General features: G+C 50.9%; 7 protein-coding genes across 7 annotated transcripts; 3 read left to right on the top strand and 4 right to left on the bottom strand.

Annotated features, from left to right (window-relative positions):
• Positions 1–275: 275 nt before the first annotated feature.
• On the bottom strand, positions 276–2,638 carry BDW43DRAFT_318342 (putative 3-hydroxyacyl-CoA dehydrogenase; the record flags this gene model as incomplete). Its single annotated transcript, XM_032048688.1, has 3 exons — positions 2,145–2,638; positions 1,445–2,080; positions 276–1,381 (listed from the first exon to the last, which is right to left on the bottom strand). Exons 1-3 carry the CDS (start codon positions 2,227–2,229, stop codon positions 276–278), a joined length of 1,827 nt encoding a protein of 608 aa, XP_031902268.1. The 5' UTR covers positions 2,230–2,638.
• A 418-nt stretch (positions 2,639–3,056) lies between these two features.
• Positions 3,057–4,524, top strand: BDW43DRAFT_309298 (uncharacterized protein; the record flags this gene model as incomplete). Its single annotated transcript, XM_032046675.1, has 2 exons — positions 3,057–3,132; positions 3,191–4,524. The coding sequence occupies 2 exons, from the start codon at positions 3,057–3,059 to the stop codon at positions 4,522–4,524; spliced, it is 1,410 nt and encodes a 469-aa protein (XP_031902269.1).
• Positions 4,525–5,703: 1,179 nt separating this feature from the next.
• BDW43DRAFT_309299 (uncharacterized protein) lies at positions 5,704–6,042 on the bottom strand (the record flags this gene model as incomplete). The annotated part of the gene is made up of 1 exon (XM_032046676.1): positions 5,704–6,042. One exon carries the CDS (start codon positions 6,040–6,042, stop codon positions 5,704–5,706), a length of 339 nt encoding a protein of 112 aa, XP_031902270.1.
• A 1,489-nt stretch (positions 6,043–7,531) lies between these two features.
• BDW43DRAFT_318344 (cytochrome P450) lies at positions 7,532–9,424 on the top strand (the record flags this gene model as incomplete). The annotated part of the gene is made up of 3 exons (XM_032048689.1): positions 7,532–7,779; positions 7,835–8,671; positions 8,736–9,424. The coding sequence occupies exons 1-3, from the start codon at positions 7,647–7,649 to the stop codon at positions 9,422–9,424; spliced, it is 1,659 nt and encodes a 552-aa protein (XP_031902271.1). The 5' UTR covers positions 7,532–7,646.
• Positions 9,425–10,125: 701 nt separating this feature from the next.
• On the top strand, positions 10,126–11,508 carry BDW43DRAFT_298955 (MCT family MFS transporter; the record flags this gene model as incomplete). The annotated part of the gene is made up of 3 exons (XM_032044644.1): positions 10,126–10,277; positions 10,330–10,471; positions 10,546–11,508. The coding sequence occupies 3 exons, from the start codon at positions 10,126–10,128 to the stop codon at positions 11,506–11,508; spliced, it is 1,257 nt and encodes a 418-aa protein (XP_031902272.1).
• Positions 11,509–11,603: 95 nt separating this feature from the next.
• Positions 11,604–13,900, bottom strand: BDW43DRAFT_32704 (carnitine O-acetyltransferase CAT2). Its single transcript, XM_032049915.1, has 4 exons — positions 13,736–13,900; positions 13,624–13,677; positions 11,886–13,548; positions 11,604–11,832 (listed from the first exon to the last, which is right to left on the bottom strand). Exons 2-4 carry the CDS (start codon positions 13,658–13,660, stop codon positions 11,700–11,702), a joined length of 1,833 nt encoding a protein of 610 aa, XP_031902273.1. The 5' UTR covers positions 13,661–13,677; positions 13,736–13,900; the 3' UTR covers positions 11,604–11,699.
• A 1,005-nt stretch (positions 13,901–14,905) lies between these two features.
• BDW43DRAFT_309303 (uncharacterized protein) lies at positions 14,906–19,168 on the bottom strand (the record flags this gene model as incomplete). Its single annotated transcript, XM_032046678.1, has 3 exons — positions 14,906–15,959; positions 16,035–17,718; positions 18,730–19,168. 3 exons carry the CDS (start codon positions 19,166–19,168, stop codon positions 14,906–14,908), a joined length of 3,177 nt encoding a protein of 1,058 aa, XP_031902274.1.
• Between the last annotated feature and the right edge of the window lie 533 nt (positions 19,169–19,701).

The raw sequence follows: 19,701 nt of genomic DNA on the forward strand, positions 1-19,701 counted from the left end.
GAATTCCTTTGTCATGAGGACTATACGAAAGGCTCATGATCCCTCTGATAGATCTTCTGAAGGTAGACCAATAGTGTCTATTATGGATCATCCATCTGATCGTTTTCGGATCGTTAGATGCGATTCTATTTCGATATTTTCTATAGAACTATTATGTGAAGTCAATATTTATTGTATATATACATAGCGATAGTCGGTCTATTCAAGTTAAAAGTACACGTCTATCAACACAATGAATCTGCAAAGTCTCTATATACAAAGGGCTAAATCCATAATCACAGAAGGGCAATCCCAGTAAAAGCACGGTAGTCGTTGGAGTGGATCTTCTTCTTCTGACTGCCATCTAAATTGCAACGATAAACGTTGCCTCCAAGGTCAGTAAGATAGATATGACCATTGTCGAGATCCAGCTTCAAGCCAATCGCTTCCTTCAGGTGCTTTGTCAAGCATTCATACTTTTTATTGGATGCGAGCGGTACTGGAAGACCAGACTCGTTCAGTTGTGCTTTGTACAACGCGTTACCAAATGGAACCTCACCACGGTCCGTCCAGTAGAGCGTGTTAGACTGTTCGTCTATCTCAAGATCAATTGGCTCCGGAAGGTCGCCTAGAACCAACTGAATATCGTTCCTAGAGGTACCAGTCTGTCCCTCAGGGGTTCTGATATTGGCACAGAAGATGCGACCCTTGCCACCCTTCGAAGGGCCTTTCTGTGTCCAGAAGAACTTGCCCAGACTTGGGGCAACTGTAACGCCAACGCACCAGTCAAGAACTGATTTTTCTTGAGCACCCTTTGAGTCCCCTCGGTCGATGATTGCCTCAAGATCGGAGCCGTCGAAGTTACAGCGCCAGACCTGACATCCTTCACGGTCACAGAAGTAGACCTTCGCTGCCTCGGCGTCAATCGCCAGCTGCTTCGGGGTGTTGATCTTGCCTTGAGGGACAACAGTTTGGATGCCACTACCATCCAAGTTTGCAGAGTAAATGGCTCCGTCATCTTTTCCGGGCACGCCCATACAAGTCCAGAACATCCGGCCGGTGCTAGAATCCACAGCGATCCCGTCGGGCAGAGACTGGTTTGGCGCAAGGACCCGTTGGACTTTGCCATCCGATGATAATTCTAGGATTTCACCAGATGTATTGGTAGGGTTGGCGGCTGAGAGTCCAATGTCCAGAACTAGAATCTTTGGACCTGTCGAGTCCTCATTGGCAGTAGACTTCTCTTCCGCCGGAACATAAAGTCCACCCTTGGGAGACTTATTGCCCAGCTTTCCATCATCCAGGTAGTACTTCTTCAAGTAGTCGACAGTCTTCTCCGATGGGAGCCCACGCTCCTGAACATAATGACTCTCAATAAAGGCAACCGTATCCAAACCGACCTCTATAAAAAAAAGCATACATCAGCAACAATCCACCGCATCTCGAAAGACCAGACACAACTCACGATCCATAGTCCTGCACGGCAGATTCCGCGGCTTAATAAACATCTCAACCCACATAGAATCAATCTCCTCTGGAACCGAAACCCCCTCAGCAAGGATCGTCAAAACCTCCCTTTTAACAGCAGCCCAGAGCCGATTAAAGATAAAACCAGTCGACTGCTTCCTGGCAACATAAGGCAACGTTGCCGCCTCTCTCGACCTTTCAACCATAAAGGGGAAGACACCCTCATCCGTATACCCATCCGTCATAAGCTCAACAATCATACAACCCGGAGGCATATAATAATGCATATTAAGGATGCGGGCCTTTGTCGCGTCCGACACCCTCTCGATCATCTCCGACGATTTATACGAGGACGAATTCGATGCGAGAATGCAGTCTTCCGGTGCGGTGGCTTCTAGCTCAGCGAACGTGGCGACCTTGAGATCGAGCTTCTCCGGCACGGCTTCGATGATCAGCCAAGCATCTGAGACCGCTTCTTTCAAGTCCTGATGGGCGGAAAATTTGCCGGGCGTTTGGCCGGTCTTCATTGCGTATGAGTGGACGTTTTCTTGGATGTAGGCTAGACCGTCGGCGCGTTGTTGGGGGCTTGGGTCTCGGATGCGGACTTCGTAGCCGGCTGAGGCCCAGATGCAACCTGTTTGACAGAAGCCGGTGTTAGATGGTGAAGGGAGGTCGATAATATGGGCAAGGTTGCATACCTATCCGGCGTCCGAGAACACCTGCGCCGAGAACAACAACCGGGCGGTTGCGGTAGTTCTGGGGCTGTTGCCAAGTTAACTGCATTGTGCTATACTGTGACGTAAAGGGTAGATTTAAATGTGATCTTGAGTGAATCTGAGTAAGTTACTTAGAAATTGAAGGAGATCTTGCGTTGCAGCAACAGTTTAAGCAGGAGAGAACATCCTTGTATTTGTACAAAACCCGGAACCACTTAGCCGCCCTTACCATGCTCCGAACCCAGTCCATGGTTGAAGACAGGCACAGAAACGACAATGGTATCGGGTTTCCGACCCGAGCATGAATCAACAATCAGTACCTGATGCGCCATTTGCCTGTTCGTTGCCGTGGGATTTCTGCTTCGGGCCACGGAAAAACGGCTCAGTACCACTGTTTGCCCTTCTAAGTATGTCGCCCCCAAAGCGCCGCGGAGTAGAGCTAAGCTACTGATGCAGATCGGTTTAGCGGATTGAAGAGAAGTCCCACTCCGCAAGGCTTGTGTTCGGCATTAAATCGGAATGCCGTGTATCCTATTTTGGTGTTCCATCTCCGAGCCACTGGGTGGAGTCGGTATGCCGAGGTAGTCATTCCCTCGGAAAGACCCAGGGCTTAGAGCGGGATTATGAGGTTTGACGGGTCATTATGGAGTGCGAATTCTTCCAATCAAAGTAAAACAGTAGATAAGCGTAGAAATAGAAATACCAATTTTGTTAGTCTCGATCGAGTATAAAGGTCTTTCTAGTCCAGATTTATTAAACTCGTCCTCAAAGCTGTACTATCCAAATTACCATCGGCTTAAGTTAAACCGAAGCCCAAATCTTCTTCATACAACCAATCCCCTTTCATTTCTAGTTATTACTGGCCCTTAAGCTTGGTTTATGCAAATATTAGCTATGCAAGAGTTCACCTTGGAAGACGTGGCAGCTCACAAAAGCAGAGATAATCTGTGGGTTGCCATTCATGGAAAAGGTGAGACATGGATGAAAAGAAAACACTCTATATATCGCATATATCTAACACGTTCAAGTCTACGACATAACCAAATATGTACGAGACCACCCTGGCGGAGCAGACGTCCTAATTGATGTCGCCGGAACCGACGCAACAGCCGCATACGAGGATGTCGGACACTCAGAAGACGCAGACGAGATTTTGGGGACCTACCTAGTGGGCACAGTCAAGGATGCCCAAGATTTCAAACGGCCCAAGGCCGTTCGTTTGGTTCAGCAAACCCCTGCCAAACCTGAGGCCAAAGACATCAAGAAGCCTGTATCCGTCATTAAAGCCCTGACTATTGCAACGGGATCTCTCGGGGGCTCATTTTTGCTGTACCTATCGTCACGCAGTCCCATAGCCCTTCGCGAGATTTTGACAAAACTGCCTCAGTCATCGCTAAAGCACCTACCGGAAATCCATGTGCCCTCAGGGGGAATCCTCCGCGGAGGATTCTCAAGCGGCTTTGTCGCCGCGACAGCAGTTTGCGCAACCCTCGGCAGTATAATCGGAATAAAACTCTCCAAATTCACACACATCGAGTCAGGCTTTACACGGTATCCTCCACGCATCAAGTCCCGCGGTTTGAAAAGGCCCAATCCGCATCTTGCTAAGGGCTTCCTCGAGCCAAAGGATTACAAGAGCCTCCCCCTTATCCGGAAAGACCAACTGGCGCCGAATGTGTATCGCTTCGTTTTCCAACTGCCCGGTCCACGGGACGTCATCGGCCTCCCTATCGGTCAGCACGTCGCCATCAAGGCCAACATCAATGGTGTAGCTGTTTCAAGGTCATACACGCCCACCTCAAATAACCTTGACCTAGGCCGGCTGGAGCTGGTTATTAAGTGCTATCCGGACGGCGTTCTTACAGGCCAGTATCTCGCGAACCTTCAAGTGGGCGCCAAAGTCCAGTTCCGTGGTCCTAAAGGTGCCATGAAATACCACAGTGGCCTTTGTAAGAAAATTGGCATGATTGCCGGTGGAACTGGTATCACCCCTATGTATCAGCTTATCCGGGCAATTTGCGAGGACGATACCGACACCACGGAAGTGAGCTTGATCTATGCGAATCGGAGCGAGGAAGATATCCTGCTACGTAGTGAATTGGAAGCCTTCGCACGGAGGTATCCGAAGAACTTTAAGATCTGGTATATGCTCGATCATCCGCCGAAGAACTGGGCATATGGTAAAGGTTATGTTACGCCGGAAGTCATGGCTGCGAGGTTGCCAGAGCCAGCGTCCGACACTAAAATCATGCTTTGCGGTCCGCCGGGGATGGTGAATGCCTCGAAGAAGGCACTGGTAGCTGCTGGATTCCAGGCTCCGGGGGCTGTGGCGAAGATGACTGACCAGATATTCAGCTTCTAGGTTTCTCGCTTTAGTTTGCTTATGTTTCTTTTGTATTTTCTTGGACAGACACTGTATTATATAGAGCTCGAGTATATAGAGTTTGTTAAACTGAAATCTAAGCGTTTAAGACGCGGAGTAACATAAATTCATGCCCATTGTCGTCACCTCAACCACCCTGTCCCGGAACGCGACACGCAGTGCAGTCTGCAGTTCATCATCCTGGCCGACTTCAAAACTCCCCTGTAAACACCTCACTGTCACGTTCATATACTCTTCACCCATCTCACTGGGAAGGTCTCTTTTCGCTCTCTCGATATACGCCTGTCCGATCATCTCCGGTTGAGGCAAGTGTTTAGTGTGAGTTGCTTGATTAAATTGTCTTTTGGATATGGTGTTGACAGTCCTCCATAGCCCTATCTCCAGTAGCACTACTCCGAATGCGTAAATATCGTGTTTAACATTGAAGCTCTTTTTGGGCTGGCCTTGGTGCAAGGGATGACGATAAAAATTCGGCTCGAAATCAGTATCAGGTGCTAGTTAGGTACGCCCAAGAACTGGACGCGCGAATCCCCAGCCTGTGAGATAGGGTACCAAATAGTTGGATTTTGATGGCTGGGCAGAGCTGGCTGATGGAAATATAATGATCCCGCGGCTCCAGATATTCTTACGAACCCAGCCAGAGCTGTGGAGGCTGAAGACGGCGGATCTTAGAGCGTAGGCCATGTAGAGACGGCTTCCTAAGGAGGGTTTCTTTATCGATCGTTTGGTTTTGCTGCCGGCGTTGATCAATTCGTGAAGTGTCACTATCGCTGGAGTTGTGGATAGAGTCAATGCTCGCGGGAGTCTATAAAGGAAAATAAATCGGTGGTGTTCTGGCTGGTCAAGGTATCCTGAGCAGGGTAAGGTGAAGATATTGGGTTCGTCAGACTCGTCTGTATTATTTACGAGTCTGTCCCCTTAGAAGGAGGCCTGCAGCATCCATGCCAGGTTTCGAACAGGGGCTTTAGATCGTCTAACGCTGGGTATTCGAAATCAGTTGCTTGAATGAGAGTGTTGTCGTATTTTCGATACTCCATAACGACATCTTCCACGAGGCCCCGGTTACTCTCGTACCTTGCCAGCCGTACATTTGAACTTGTTCCTAGCTCCATTCCTTTAATGATATGGCCATCCAGCGAGGCGAATTCGTCCGGAGGCTTAGATTTGACCAGAAATTGTCTTTTCGTCTATGTCTACTAGGTTGTAGTTGGCAGCCAGCACACCGTACTCCGCCAGCCCTTCTCTAAAGGCGGATAGGATTGTAAGAACATCATGCTTGAGGTTCTCCGGTAGCCGCTCAGGTCGAACAAGAACGTCATTCCCATTGATTAATAATTGCTGGAATGATTTTAGGAATAGGAGTTCGCGGTCTAATTTGTGCTGTACCGCTTGCTTCTGGGTGACCTGTGACTTGGTATCACTCACCACTTGGCGAATAAAGGCAGTGATGTTATATACTTCATAGAACACAGTAGATGTGGTCTCAAAGATGTCCATATTCACTGACCTCCCTACGCATCGGAGCATTTGCAACCTTCACACATATATAATCAGCATAGCGTCAGGGTAAATAGATAATGAATTTGGGCTAGAAATATGAATAAATGCCCAACATAACAATAAGCCCATCGTGAGGCTACCAATCATAGTTGTTGAGGTTTGGCAGAAGTAATATATACATATGAGATAGATCACATAGTGAAGTTCGTTTATTGGTCTTGATGCACTGACACCATCTCTGAGAAGCTACGTCATGAGTGCACTAAAAAGTCTGCGATTTTTTATTAAGTTCATTCCTAATAATCTACAGATCCTTTTGGGAAGAGGAGCTGATATCCACTTTAGAGACAATACTGGGATGAGCACACTTACCTTAGCTGCAGGACTTACGCCAGTCAACAGGCAAAAGCCCACCACCGCGTTGGATTTAGATTTTATTCACGTAAAAAAGACCAGCTGACGATAAGATAGACGGACTCCTTGAGCTAACCGCTAAAATAAACCGGAGTGACCAATATGTTGCACAATTGGTTTCCATGTATGTACATAACCCTTCCTAGGTAGACCAGGCCGATCAAGTAAAACCTTCACAAGAATGGCTGGGCTTTGGTCTCTTTACGTAAGGTTGTAGCCAATCAAGCCAACATTCCTTTGAAACTAATACAAAACTAGACTCGACCGCACAGCACTACGAAGAGTCATGGAAATCGATGCTATATGGTGTCAATACTATCATTAACTCAGTTGCGCATCTTAAATGTAACCAACACTAGGGTATGGATGAAGCATGTTCCCAGATGGGCGATGTACACCTCTCCGTCACCACTCTTAGAGTTCGATAAATTATAGGGAGGTGGAATTGCTCACTTGACCCAAGAAGTCGTACTGTGTCACTCTTGTTCTCATAAAACCACTCAGACTGGCTAGAGTAGTCACTCTCCTATCCTTTATCCAATGATAGCCCAGGTTATCCGAGTAACTTGCGCAGAATTCGGTTTTTGGGCAATAAGCTCTCATGATAACTCGGATCTCTCGGTGAGCAAGCTTAGGCGCCTTTTCCGCACCCGCTACTTCTAGCGCTTGGAATTACGTCCAGGTAACCAGGCCATCCAAAAAGCCGTGGAAGTCGGATGCCTTAGTCATGCATTTCAAGGATGACATTACTCCATATAGTTAGTTTCAAGAATGAAGCCAACTTGACGCATGTCTTAACCAACATTTAATTGCCGAAAAATTCCCTCGTCCCTCGCCAACGTCATCTTCTCTAGGTTGTCTCTGAAACAGTTGGGATTCCGAGGTACGAATACCCGGCTCTTAACGATCAACACATAGAGCCAATCGGAAAACATATCTTACTTTGAATAGCCCCACTAGCCGAGGAAAGGACGATCCAAAATCCACGGCCCGCTTGACCCAAGCGGGTCGGCATGCCGATTCATTACACTTAGGGTTTCCTTAGTAGTTCTGGAAGGTGTCATCTGTGTTAGCCACTCATAGCGGAATTAATTATGTTTATATATAGATAGTAAGATCGCACTTCTGAAGTTTCCCAGTCTGTGTATCGTTTCAGTGAATTGAAAGTCCAGCATACTTTGTTTGCAATGGCTGTACAACAGTTCTATCTGCTAGGGGAGCCGATCTCCTCTGCAAGGGAGATCGAGATCGAGCCTTCTCTTGACATTGAGGGTCTCCAGCATCTCGTTGCCGCTCACTTTGCTATTGTTGAGCCTAATGGTTTGTCAATGTAGCAGATATGCGATTCACACTTCAACCTGCTGACTTCAGACAGGTATTGGATTCCAAGCCAACGACAACACACTAAACGATATACCCGAAATCACCTCCAGCGACAGCCCGGTGGCAATTACGATTGACGGAAGGGCAGTTCGCGAGCCACAAGGTCCTAAGGGCCTACCCATGGTCGGCAGCTTCTTCGAAGTATATCCCGACCACCTAGGGAACCACCAACGTCTCTTCGAACAATATGGTCCCATCATCAAAACCACCAGTCTCGGTCGCACAACGTACTTAACCAATGATCCTACCATCTCGGCCATTGCATTCACCGAGTCCGACTTTTTCACTAAAAAGATCAACGAAGCACACCCTCTCTACGCGCTGAAACAACCCAGCGCCGGTGTTTTCCTAGGTGACACCGACACACCTGAATGGAGGGTTGCGCATAAATTCTTGCCTCCGGCGCTCGGCCCAAAGGCGGTCCGTCACTATGCGCCTACCATGCAGCAGACCGTTGAGGATGCGTTCAAGGTGTTCGACGTGTTTGATGAGCGGGATGAGGCGTGGAATGTCTACCAGTATATGTTGAAGTTAGGTTCGCAGGCTGTTGGCAAGCTTACGCTTGGGTTGGACTTCGAACACTTTTCTTCGCCTGATGCAAAGCTTCATGAGATGATTCATTTGATCGCGGAGTTGCTCTCGCTTAATAAAAAGGTTACATCGAAGGGCGATTGGTATGCTAAGTTGCCGTTCGGTGATCCACAGAAGCTCAAGCAGACCAAAGCCCGAATTGAAGAGATGGTGGAAGAGTCTATTCGGTCGGCTGAACGAGGCGGCGTTGTCGATTTGCCCCTCCAGGATGCAGCTCTGCAGGCCTCCAACATGATCGGTAAGTAGACATTCAATCATGCCTATATCGCCCATAGTTCCCTTGCCTAACTTACCATGCACAGATTACGCCGTGCGCGCCACCGACAACAAAGGCGAAAAGCTACCCAAGTCAAGTCTAGTTTGGGCCATTACCGTTGCAACCGGCGCCGGTTTCACAACTACCAGCTCCCTCCTTTCATGGCTAATCTACGGTCTTGTCACATACCCGGGTATGCAAGACAGGCTTCTCCAGGAACTGATCGACCATGGTATCGACGAGAATACCCAACTCACAGCCGATGTCACGGATCAACTAAGCTTCCTCGATAAGTATATTAAGGAGACGCAGCGCCGACACAACCCCAGTTTCCAGCCGGGTCGGACAGCGAAGGTTGACCTTATCCTACCAGGAGGATACAAGATCCCCCAGGACTCGGTCATCATCCCTGCATTGCATCACATTCACAACAACCCCGACCTATGGGATAACCCGAACAAGTTCAACCCTGATAGGTGGGATTCTGAGGAGGTGAAGAATAGACACAAGGCCGCGTACATACCGTTCGCTATGGGGCCGCGGATGTGCATCGGATTCAACTTTGCGCTCCAGGAGATCAAGGTTTTCCTTCCCAAGTTGATTTATCGGTATAAGTTCACTCGGGAGGGAGATGGTCATATTGAGTATGACCCTATGTTCCAGTTGATTCGGCCGAATAACCTGTATGTTCGGGCAGAGAGGAGAGTTAAGTGGCCTCCGAAGTCTGAGAACTAGGATTTGTCTCTGGTGAAGGAAAGAGATACTAGTAAAAAGAAGATAGATTTGGGCCCGGTTTCTGTATATAGATAGTCAAGTTTGTATTTTAGGTTCAATAGACAGCTTCATTTTAGCTCCCTCACATAGGATAAGGACATAGCGGCGCAAGTAGAGTGTTAATTATATCAGGAGCATGAAACGTCCTCTTTGGCCCGAGGTTAGCTTATGTTGGATATCTGCGTAGTGGGTTATACTTACTCGTAACTTAAAGCCGACACTCGGTTATGATCTTCGGGCGAGATATCAAAGAAGGGCTATCAATGCCGATAAAATAAGCTTATATTCTCGGATCCGCGGTTACCCCTTTCGGTTCATATTCCGGGCTGCAACCTTATCCGACGAACAGGCCCTGAATCACTATTCCACTAGACGGATTCTAAGCAATATCTTGGACGTTTTCATGACGGCAGGTATCCCGGTAGAGAATGATGGCCGGCGAGTTTCGGGCTTACTCTCGAGCTCCGATTCGGAGGCAATACAATGTGAAAAATAAGCCTTGGCTGAAGACTTTGAGGATGGGTATATAAAGTGCTTCGGAAGCATGAGAACAAGGATTGAAATTTTAGCCCGCATTATTATTTAATATCCAAATCATCTCCATCTACTCATGATATATATCCAATTGTATTCTTCCTCAGGCCCTGTATCTCCATACGACAATGTCCGACCCGGAACAAGCCCTAAAGCAGGGCGCGGAAAACGCTGCACCACAGCCGCCCACTTTCCCAGAAGGTGGTCTCCGAGGATGGCTCACTGTGTTATCTTGCTGGTGCGTGATGTTTAACACATTCGGCTATATAAACGCATTCGGGTATGTCATTCACCTATATGTCTGTAAAGACCACGCACTAACGTGACCACAGAATCTACGACGCATACTACAAACAGACCTTCCTCAAGAACGAAAGCGACTCCAACATCTCCTGGATTGGCTCCCTCCAAGTCTTCTTCATGTTCTCAGCAGGACTAATCTCCGGGCCCATGATGGATCGCTACGGACCAAAGGTATATACCATACACCCCTCCCCAACTCTACCTCTATAACAAAACTTCAAACTAACCAGCCACAACCTATCTAGATAATCCTGATCCCGTGCTCAGCCCTCTTCATCCTCTCCATAATGCTCACCTCCCTCTGCTCCGCATACTACCAGTTCCTCCTAGCCCAAGGCATCCTGGGCGGCCTCACAAACGGCCTAACCTATACGCCCGCCTTAGCAGCCGTAAACCAATACTTTTTCCACAAACGCCCCCTTGCAATGGGAATCGCCTCCTCCGGCTCCTCCCTAGCCGGCATCATAATCCCCGTAATGCTCAACCGCCTCCTGAACAACACAAACCTCGGCTTTGGCTGGTCCGTCCGCATAATCGGCTTCCTAATGCTCCTTCTCAGCATAACAGCTTGCTCAAGCATCTCCTCCAACGCCCCGAAACGCCGCTCTGGAGCCCCCTTCCTCCTCTCCGCATGGAAGCACCCCGTCTATAGTCTGCAGGTCGCGGGTATCTTCCTGGTGATGTGGGGGTTCTTCGTGCCCTTTTTCTATATCCCCGCTTATGCACAGAGCATCGGGATTAGTACTGCGTTGTCGAATTATCTGATTTCGATCCTGAATGCGACGAGTCTCGTTGGAAGGTTGTTGGGGGGTGCGGTTGCGAATAAACTCGGGCGGTTTAATACGCTTGCGGCTGCGTCGGCGGTCTGTGGGGTGTTGATACCGAGTTGGATTGCTGTTTCGGAGCTTAGGGGAATGGTTGCCTTTGCGGTGCTGTTTGGGTTCTTCTCGGGGACGGTGATTGGGTTGCTTCCCGCTACTTTGGCGATGACGGCAGAGAGGCCGAATGAGATTGGGAGTTATATGGGGATGGCGTTAGGGGTTTGTAGTTTGGCTGGGTTGAGTGGGACGCCGATTACTGGGGCGATGATTCATGCGTATGGGACTTACACTTCGGCGATTGTGTTTGCGGGTGTAGTGACGCTTGTTGGGGCTGGGGTTTTGTTGGTTTCGAGGGTATGGTTTGTTGGGGGGAAGTTGGTTGCGTAGGTTTTTATATAAGTTGGTGGAGTCCACAGTAGGGAAGCATTTCGGCGGAGATGGCTTGTCTATATACAAGTCTTACTTCAATATAGAATAGTTATACACAAGTGGTAGGCGAACATGGGGATCATTGCAACAGGAGAAAACCAATCTATGGCTGTGTCATTTACATATCTATTATATTCTACATGCGGCTTTTAAAGCTTGGCCTTCTCGCTCTGGGCGACTAGGTCGGGCATCAGCAGATCCCGCAAGTCCGTAGCGGCCTCGTTCAGGAAGTAGCTCATACGCTCGGCACCGATGCGCTTGCAGACGATGTTGAAGTTGAGGCTGCGTCCATTAGTACATGCTCAAGAAAGGGGAATATTCGTCAAGAAACTCACCTGTTCTCATTGATCATGTAAGCAATACCGAATCCATCGTCGATCACCTGACTCCATCCGTATCCGTTAAAGAACTCAGAGCTCAGCTGGCTGGTCGACAGGTACCACGAGCTGCTGTAGGCGAAAGCCGGGTCCTTGTACAAGGCTGGCAGCTTCTCACCCTCGCGCAGCAGCTTCTTCAAACCAAACAGGTGGCGGTCGACACCGCGGCCGTCACTGGCCTCCGCAGTGTACTTGCTGTGGGAGGCCAGTGCGGTGCGGAAGAGGCGCACAACTTCCTCCCGGGGCACGGAGGGATCACCCTGCGCTTTGCAGAACGCCACGCTGTCGTCCGATACAGAACGGATGGTCTCTGTGCGGCCTTCCTGGAACTTACGGGTCGAGGCGGATTCGTAGGTGGGGCGGTTCTTGCCATACATCTTATAGTAGGCTAGCTGGATGATCATTTGCACATATGCATCCGGGCTGCACTTGAACTTCTTGATGAGACCCTTACCGTAGCCCTGGTAGGCCTGTACCTTCAGCTCGTGCGAGGTAATCTGCTGGCGGTGCTCCTTGGTGGCGGCGTCGATTGCCTCGAGGACCTCGTTGTTCAGGTGGAAGTTAATGGGGCGGGGATCGGGTAGGCCCGAGCGAACAGGCTGCTCCGAGAGGTCAATTTTGTTGTTGAAGATGAGGTTGTTCAAATGGTCGTTCAGACGGTGGGTCGGGCTGCCGTCCATCATGCTGTGCTCACCCATGAAACCGGCGGTGCCATTTTCATTGATGATGAACTGCAGAGGCTTATCGAACCAGCGGTTGGCACCATCGCCGTGCCAGTACTGGTGAGCCCGCTCCTCCAGCGTGACGGGGCTGGCATCGTCCAGGCAGACGACGAAGCCGCTAGACTCAATGTCCCGCAGCGCCTGCTCGTTGGCGGGATGTGCTGCAAGCAGCTTCTTCCGGGCATCGGTCCAGAGATCACGGTTCGCCACGGTCAAAGTACCGACAGCGGGGGCCTTCTGAGCGACCTCGTAAATACGCTCAATCTGCTTCTCCAGCTCCGACACGTTTAACGGCTTGCCGTTGACGACAAGAGGCACCTTGAAGAACTGGTTTTTGCGCACAACCACAATGTGCTCGTTCTCCTTGGCGGGGAACTTCTGTGGATAATCCGCGCCGTCGGCGGGGATACGGCAGCAGTTGAACATGTATTCATACGAGCTCATCGAGATAGGCTGGCCGCGCATGTATTCCGGCTCCAAGGAGCCATCATCCACTTGGCGCTTGAACTCGAGAGCCGCGGTCACGACGGACGCGGCACGTTTGGCAGGGTTCCGGCGAGCGCGGTCGTCCCGGTACGAGTAGAAGTAAGACACGTAGGGAATCACCGGGTCGCGATAACCCAGGTATGCGGCATGATTCCACCATTCCGTAATCCAGTTCTTGTGCTTGGGCTCCGCAGCGCGGGCCAGCAGTCTTTCCTGCAGAGCTTGACCCTCGCCTCCAGGGCGAACAAAGGCCTCCACGGCCTTCTTAGTTTGCTCGTATTCGGTTTCAGAAACCACTGCATGGACCGATTTCAGGTAGCGGCGGGCGGTTTCTTCGAGAGTAGGGACCGGCAACCGGGGAAGGGAATCTTCGAAACGGAGCATCTTGCCCTTGGATAGATCCTCTACGTAACCTAGACGACGTTAGAAGGGGAAAATGAAAGAAAAGAGAGATCCAATCTGAACGTAGAGCATATGATTAAACGTACCTTCCGGGACAGACGAAGCCTTACGCCGAGGAGCCATGGTGGGTGCCTATATATCTCAGTCAACCATCAGTCTAACTCAAAACTGGGTCAATTGAGCCAAGTTAAGTCATACCACAGCGGATCTAGCAAGAAGAGAGTTGGTAGGGGAGAGACGGGGCCGTGAAAGTGTGGAGAGACGGCTTCTTGCAGAAGCCGTAAACATCCCTCTGGACTGTGACGAGTGTCTAGTAGGGGAAGGGTATAAGATATAAAAGGGGGGGGAAGAAGTAGAGTTGAGAAAGTTTTAAGGGGATAGAGATTGGGAAGAATAGGTTAAAGTAAGTCAGCCAGTAGAGCAAGAAAAGGGAACAAGGTTGAGAGGAAGACAACCTCGGTTGGAAGGAGAAAGTCACTCGGCCGCGGTGGGCGGTATGATACGGTATTACTAGTGCTGTATAGTGGGGAAAGAGGAGCATTTCACTAAAGAAGGACCGCGGAGGTGTCCGTAATACGGAAACCGGAGGGCGGAGCACGGAGCACGGCGTATTGGAACCGGGACGTTGTATTTCCCCCAGACTTTTCCCTGAGCCTCGGCACATGAATATTACACGGCACGCCGGTCATGTATCTTATTCTTAACCCTTGGAGGTTAATCGACGCCAAGTTTGCAGCCCACCACCTTGCAGGTGACCATCTCATTGTGGGTATGATCCCGTGATATGCATCCCGTACTCTATACTCGGTATCCCTTCCTGGCAACATGTGGGGTGGCCTGCAGCCTGCAAACATGCCTTACAATTTTTAAGGTATTTCCCCAGTGCCACTACTACCTACGCAAAACACCAATCACCAATATATTCTTTTTCTCTTTCGGAAAAGATCACATGCTGGTTAGGTAGACAGGGATTTCAATTTCATGTCAAACTCCCCTTCATCCGTCCCGCTGATCCGACCTTGTCACCTGCCAACGGTCAGATGAACGGCGTCTGATTGGTAGAGGTTTAGAAAGTACTATGTACCTGGTAGTACGGAGTAGTTCAGCCACATTAGGTAGATCGATTGTATTATAATTCATTAAATCGAACAAGTAGGTCAAACAAGAGATCAGATTGCTCCACGCCTCGCTAGAACAACGGCAATATCAACAGCACCATATACATCTAAGAACGCACACTCAATGTAAATCACAGGTAAACGCCCACCCAAAACCCTTAATCGACCAGAGTAAGGAAGAAATAATTCAGTAGACAAAAGACGAATAAACAAGGAGAAATGCACAGAATATGAACACTCATTAAAGATCTCATGAGACCGTCTGGACGGGGGCAGACGGCGGCTGGGGTTCTGGACCCTCCTGCGATTGTGTCTTCCGGCGGGTGATCTGAATCCCGTTGCGAAGGTGCTCCAGCTTCAACACGCCGGGTCCAGTGCAGATCCGACCAGTCTGCATCATGTTACGGAGGCGCTTGCGTCGTGCCTCTCCGCTACGCTCCTCACCTCGACCAACGCCTTCGTCGACCCACTCCGTTCGGAGCACTTTAAAGCTCATCCCATCGTGCGTTCCGTCCCAGGCTCGTGACTTGAGGCCAAACAGCACGCTCGAGTCATATTTTTCTAATCGAGGGAGGATGAGGATGATGATGTGGAGGTCCTTGTCCAACGGGGGCACCGGCGGAACGCGAGGCCGGTCGCCATCAGGAAGCCCAACCTCTTGGGCTGTCTTCGGGGCATGTTGATAGGCATCCTTGATTTCCAAGTCAAGCATGTCCGGATCGACATCCTCACCCCATGCCCCGCGCATGAATCCCGAATGGATGGCCGCCGCCACCGGATCCGAATCGTCAGTGTACACGCCAGTCCCCCAGATTGCACGCCGAGCACAGATTTCCTCGCGGTGGCTGGAGTCGATGCGGAAACGAGGCACCCGGATGGTAAACGTGCAATTCTCTTTTCCTTCGAAGCGAGGAAGTGGTAGCGGAGTCGTCGTATATCCAAACTTGGCACTTTCCAGCGTAGCCTTCTCTGTAGGCACCCCAATACGGGGCGCGTATAAGGTGGACCCGAGGTGATGTCGGGGTAGATGGGCTACACTTGACAAGACCGGTTCAATAGTGACCACAGTCCTAGGTTCACGCATCGGAGTCACCGTCGGCGGGTTGGCTGTAGCGGGACGAGGCGCATGATGATGGTGATGGTGGTGATGTTGATGTTGATGGTGATGATGATGATGTCCCAGAGCGGTGGCTGCTGCCTCAGCCGGCGTGGTAGTCCGATGGAAGTAATTCACTGAAGGCAAGCCACGGTGGGACGCCAAGGGTGCAGGTTCTTCTTCAGGCTTATGGCGGTGATGGTGATGGCTGCATGGTGTTGTTAGCATATATACATTGGAACTGTGTATGAACGGATTAAAGAGAGATTGATGGGCAACGTACTGGTGATGGTGATGGTGAACGTGACGGCCTCGTCGACCACGCGTCGAGGTTGTGAGTCGTTGATCAGTACCTGCCTCGCTCTCTGCCTGACCGTCCTCATCTCGCGACTTCCTCGATCGTTTTTCGTTTGCCGATATGGGTCGACCGATCTTGGTTTCATCGGTTGTCGTTTCACCGTTAGCGGATTTAGCCGTGACACTGTCGCGCTTGAAAGGGCTAGAGACCATGGGGGTGGAAGGCCCACTGCCTGTGGTGGCAGTCACGCCGCCCACACCACTGCCAATGCCGGAGAATACCCGACCAAGTTCACTCTTGATGCCGGCCTCGCCGGCCGGTCCAAGAATTTGGGCCTGCGCGCCTTGCACTGCTTGGGGTAAAGGCGACGCCCGCCCACCGCGTTTCGCATCGAGGCCGACACCCAGAAGACTTCTGTGTTGAAGTAACTCATCGCTTCCCTTCCTCCGCTGGTTATCTGACGATGCAGAATGAGCCAAAGAGGAGGGGCCAGCCGACGGTGTCGAGCCAAACGGACGGGGTTCGGTTTGGAGCTTGGTGAGATACGGCTGCTGCTCATGAGGCGGCGGCGTTGGCTGGCCCTGTCGAGGCTGGATCGACAAGGGAGCTTGTCGCGAGCCTCCCAAAGATTTAGTGTAGCTTTGAATCGCTCCGAATCCAAACCCGGTCCCGGGCTCCGAGGCGGGGAAACGCTTCACTTCCGGAGAGGGTGGTTGTGAGCGACCGAGCTCCCACTTCGCTGCACTCTGCTGCCGACCGGCTGCCGGGTCCCGATCACCGTATGGACCATACCGCGACGGGGGATGAGACGATTTGGAATCATGCTCATGTGCAATGGCTCTCTCTCGCTCTCGATGCGCTTGTTCTTCCAGATGACGATCACCATATATTCCCCCAAACCGGCCGTGCTGCGACTCCTGGCCCATGTATGATGCTTGTCGCTGGTGCGCTCCTCCAAAGGAGCTCTCCCCGCCACTAGGAACTGCCGCCGATCGCGCAAGAGGACTGTAACCAGCCGGTCGCGCAGGCCCTTCGAGGTGTTGGGGCTGGCTGTTCGGTCGGGGGGCCGGCGCACTGAAGCTGAATCGACGCGTCTCATTGTAGGGCACCTCCGCGGATGACACCTGGGGCGACGGATGCGTAGAGCTGGGCTTATCTGGATACTGCGACGAAGACGGGACGCGAGACAGGCCGCCAAATTTGGTCTGCTCCGCCACCGACGGCTGGGAACCCCCCCCGGAGGCAGATCGGTATTGCCTCCCCGGTTGGGTTTTCGAAAATGACTTCTCGGGGGTGTGGGACCGTCGAAAGGGCGAGTATTCGAGCGGAGAGGGCCTCGCTGGGGCGGTCGGGGGAGACATGGCACTGGGGGCAGAGGGAGGCGGTGCGCTGCTAAAGGGCGCGGATGAAACTGGAATACGCGAAAAGATAGAAGATGAGCCTACATCCCGGGCTGGACGGTCAGCGTCCGAGCCAAGCATTGACGATATCGACATGCTGCTACCAGGACGATGATGAGCCGAGTTGCTGGGAGTCTCACGGGACGAAAAAGCGGTAGACAGAGAAGAAACGTTTCCCGATTGGCCCCGTGAGGGGTAATGTTGTGGCGGAGACGGGGGAGGCATCCGACGAGTGCCTAAAGGAGGCGCGGAGGGCTGTTCTGGGGGTCCTACTCAAGATTCCGAGGTTAGCGAACGAGTTCCGACCAGCGTGAATGACAGAAGAAAAAAAAAAAAAAAAAAAAACACGAGCGAGCAAAAACATGATATGCGACAAGCGGTAAGCTTTAGGATTAAGCGATATGTGCGGCACCGCATATCTCGGCCCATGCTTGCTCTCACTGTGCGTGGGAGCAAGGGCGCCGGATGGCGAACGCCTGGCACTCACCAGGAAACACGGGACTGCCACTGCTGCCCAAAGACCTCCGACGGCTCTGGTCATGCGACTGGGGAGGGTTCATGTCGCATGCAAAGAGAGAAATGAAGGACAACCAGAACGGAACACAAGACAAGATGTGAAGAGGGGAGGAGGAGCAGAAGAGGGGGATGCGCGAGAAAGGGGAGGGATGATATGATGCTGATGGAGAAGCGCAACAAAAGAGTTCCACGACTGGGGCAGAACCCGTGACTCCGGGACAGGGAAAGCTCAGCCAGAGCTAGACCCGTTTAGGCAAAGGTGTACTGAGACAGCACGCTAAGCCTCTAGGGGGATAGCGCTCCCGAGTCGCCTGGACTGGAAGTCGATCAGGCGCCACAAACGCGGCTGGTGCAAGACCCGTGATTGGCCGTCGATCTCTGGGCTCAAAGTTTGGGTACCTTTCCTTGATGTAAGGTAGGACGGGTAAACAATGAGCCTGCATGGAAACACGAGACAATTGACGAATCTGCAGAGGTAAAAGGAAAGAAGAGGTAGAAAAAGGAAAAGAAAAAAAAGAGTCAAAATGAGAGAGAGAAAGAACGGTAGACGGAGGAAAAAGACGGGAGATCCTCAAGTCCCCTTCCCATGTCTCACTGAATGCCGGGCGATCACCATGCGACAGCCTGGATCCTAAGCACCAGCCTCCCCAGTCTGTGAACAAGGCAAGGAAACAATGAAACGTGCATGAAACGGGCGGAAAAAGTTCAACAAAAAACCATGGAGAAGGAAAAAAAAAAAGACACAAAGAGAGAGCTCTTCCTACCTTCACGATACACCATACGACGATCATAACTGCTGAGTTGATTAATATTAAGACTATAATTATGATGATTATAAGACTCTTTTAATCCTCCATCCAGGGTATGCTTCTTCATCGAGCCGGGATGCGGCTGTGATATGTGATATCCATTGTTATCTGTCCGATCTGACGCCGAGATACTCTCATGGGCATATGAAACGGAGGAAGGAGGAATCGACGGGGCCGTCGCAGTCGGATAGTGATAGGCCGGCACCGCTCGAGGCATTTCGTTCTCGCGTCGATTATATGCATCGTAATACACGCGTGCTGAGGTAGGCGGCTGAGGTGCGTAGGCACGAGGGGGCGGCGGAGCGACAATACGAGGATCGTGGGACGCGCCTAACACGGAGGACGGATGCGAGTGATATATTGGATGGGGAGGGTGTTTCTGAAAATCCATCATCATGGAAGGGGTGCTTTTCGGAGGACCGTTAAGATTTTCAGCATATAAACGTTGCGATAGGTTTCGTTTCCGGCCGATGAAAACAGAGCGAGACACACAGTGAGAGAGAGAGAGAGAGAGAAACCGCTGGTGAGGCCGATCGCCAAATAGCGGTGGAAAAAGGGAATGAGATCCAAAGCTTGTTTTATATAATAATATGCAACGACGCGATAATAACCGGAGGAATCTGAAGCTCGTCGAGAGGAAGGCAGTAGGATTTACCCGAGACTGTGAGAGAAAAAAAACCTTTTCCCAGCTTTGAGATAGCTCGGGAAGGTGGATGAAAGGTTGTGGAGAGAAAGGGGAAAAAAAAAAGCAGGAAAATCGGTGAGAAATGGAGTAGGGGAATGAACGACACCAGACATGCGACAGGCCCAACTGTCGAGTTGGAGACTGAACCGTCGGAAGAAAAGCACGGCAGGACCAATCAATTGAATGCAGAACCGCTAGTTGGCTTGATTAACGACCAGCTGCAAATCGTAGTGGCCGATGGG

This window comes from Aspergillus alliaceus, assembly GCF_009176365.1.
Source record: "Aspergillus alliaceus strain CBS 536.65 unplaced genomic scaffold BDW43scaffold_12, whole genome shotgun sequence".
NCBI classification, from domain to species: Eukaryota; Fungi; Ascomycota; class Eurotiomycetes; order Eurotiales; family Aspergillaceae; genus Aspergillus; species Aspergillus alliaceus.

Excerpts from the sequence above, each read along its gene's own strand:
- BDW43DRAFT_32704 (XM_032049915.1), bottom strand. The coding sequence starts at position 13,660 with ATGGCTCCTCGGCGTAAGGCTTCGTCTGTCCCGGAAG. Across the intron at positions 13,549-13,623 it reads GGCTTCGTCTGTCCCGGAAG|GTTACGTAGAGGATCTATCC; the intron begins GTACGTTTAATC and ends AACGTCGTCTAG. Across the intron at positions 11,833-11,885 it reads TACATGATCAATGAGAACAG|CCTCAACTTCAACATCGTCT; the intron begins GTGAGTTTCTTG and ends TAATGGACGCAG.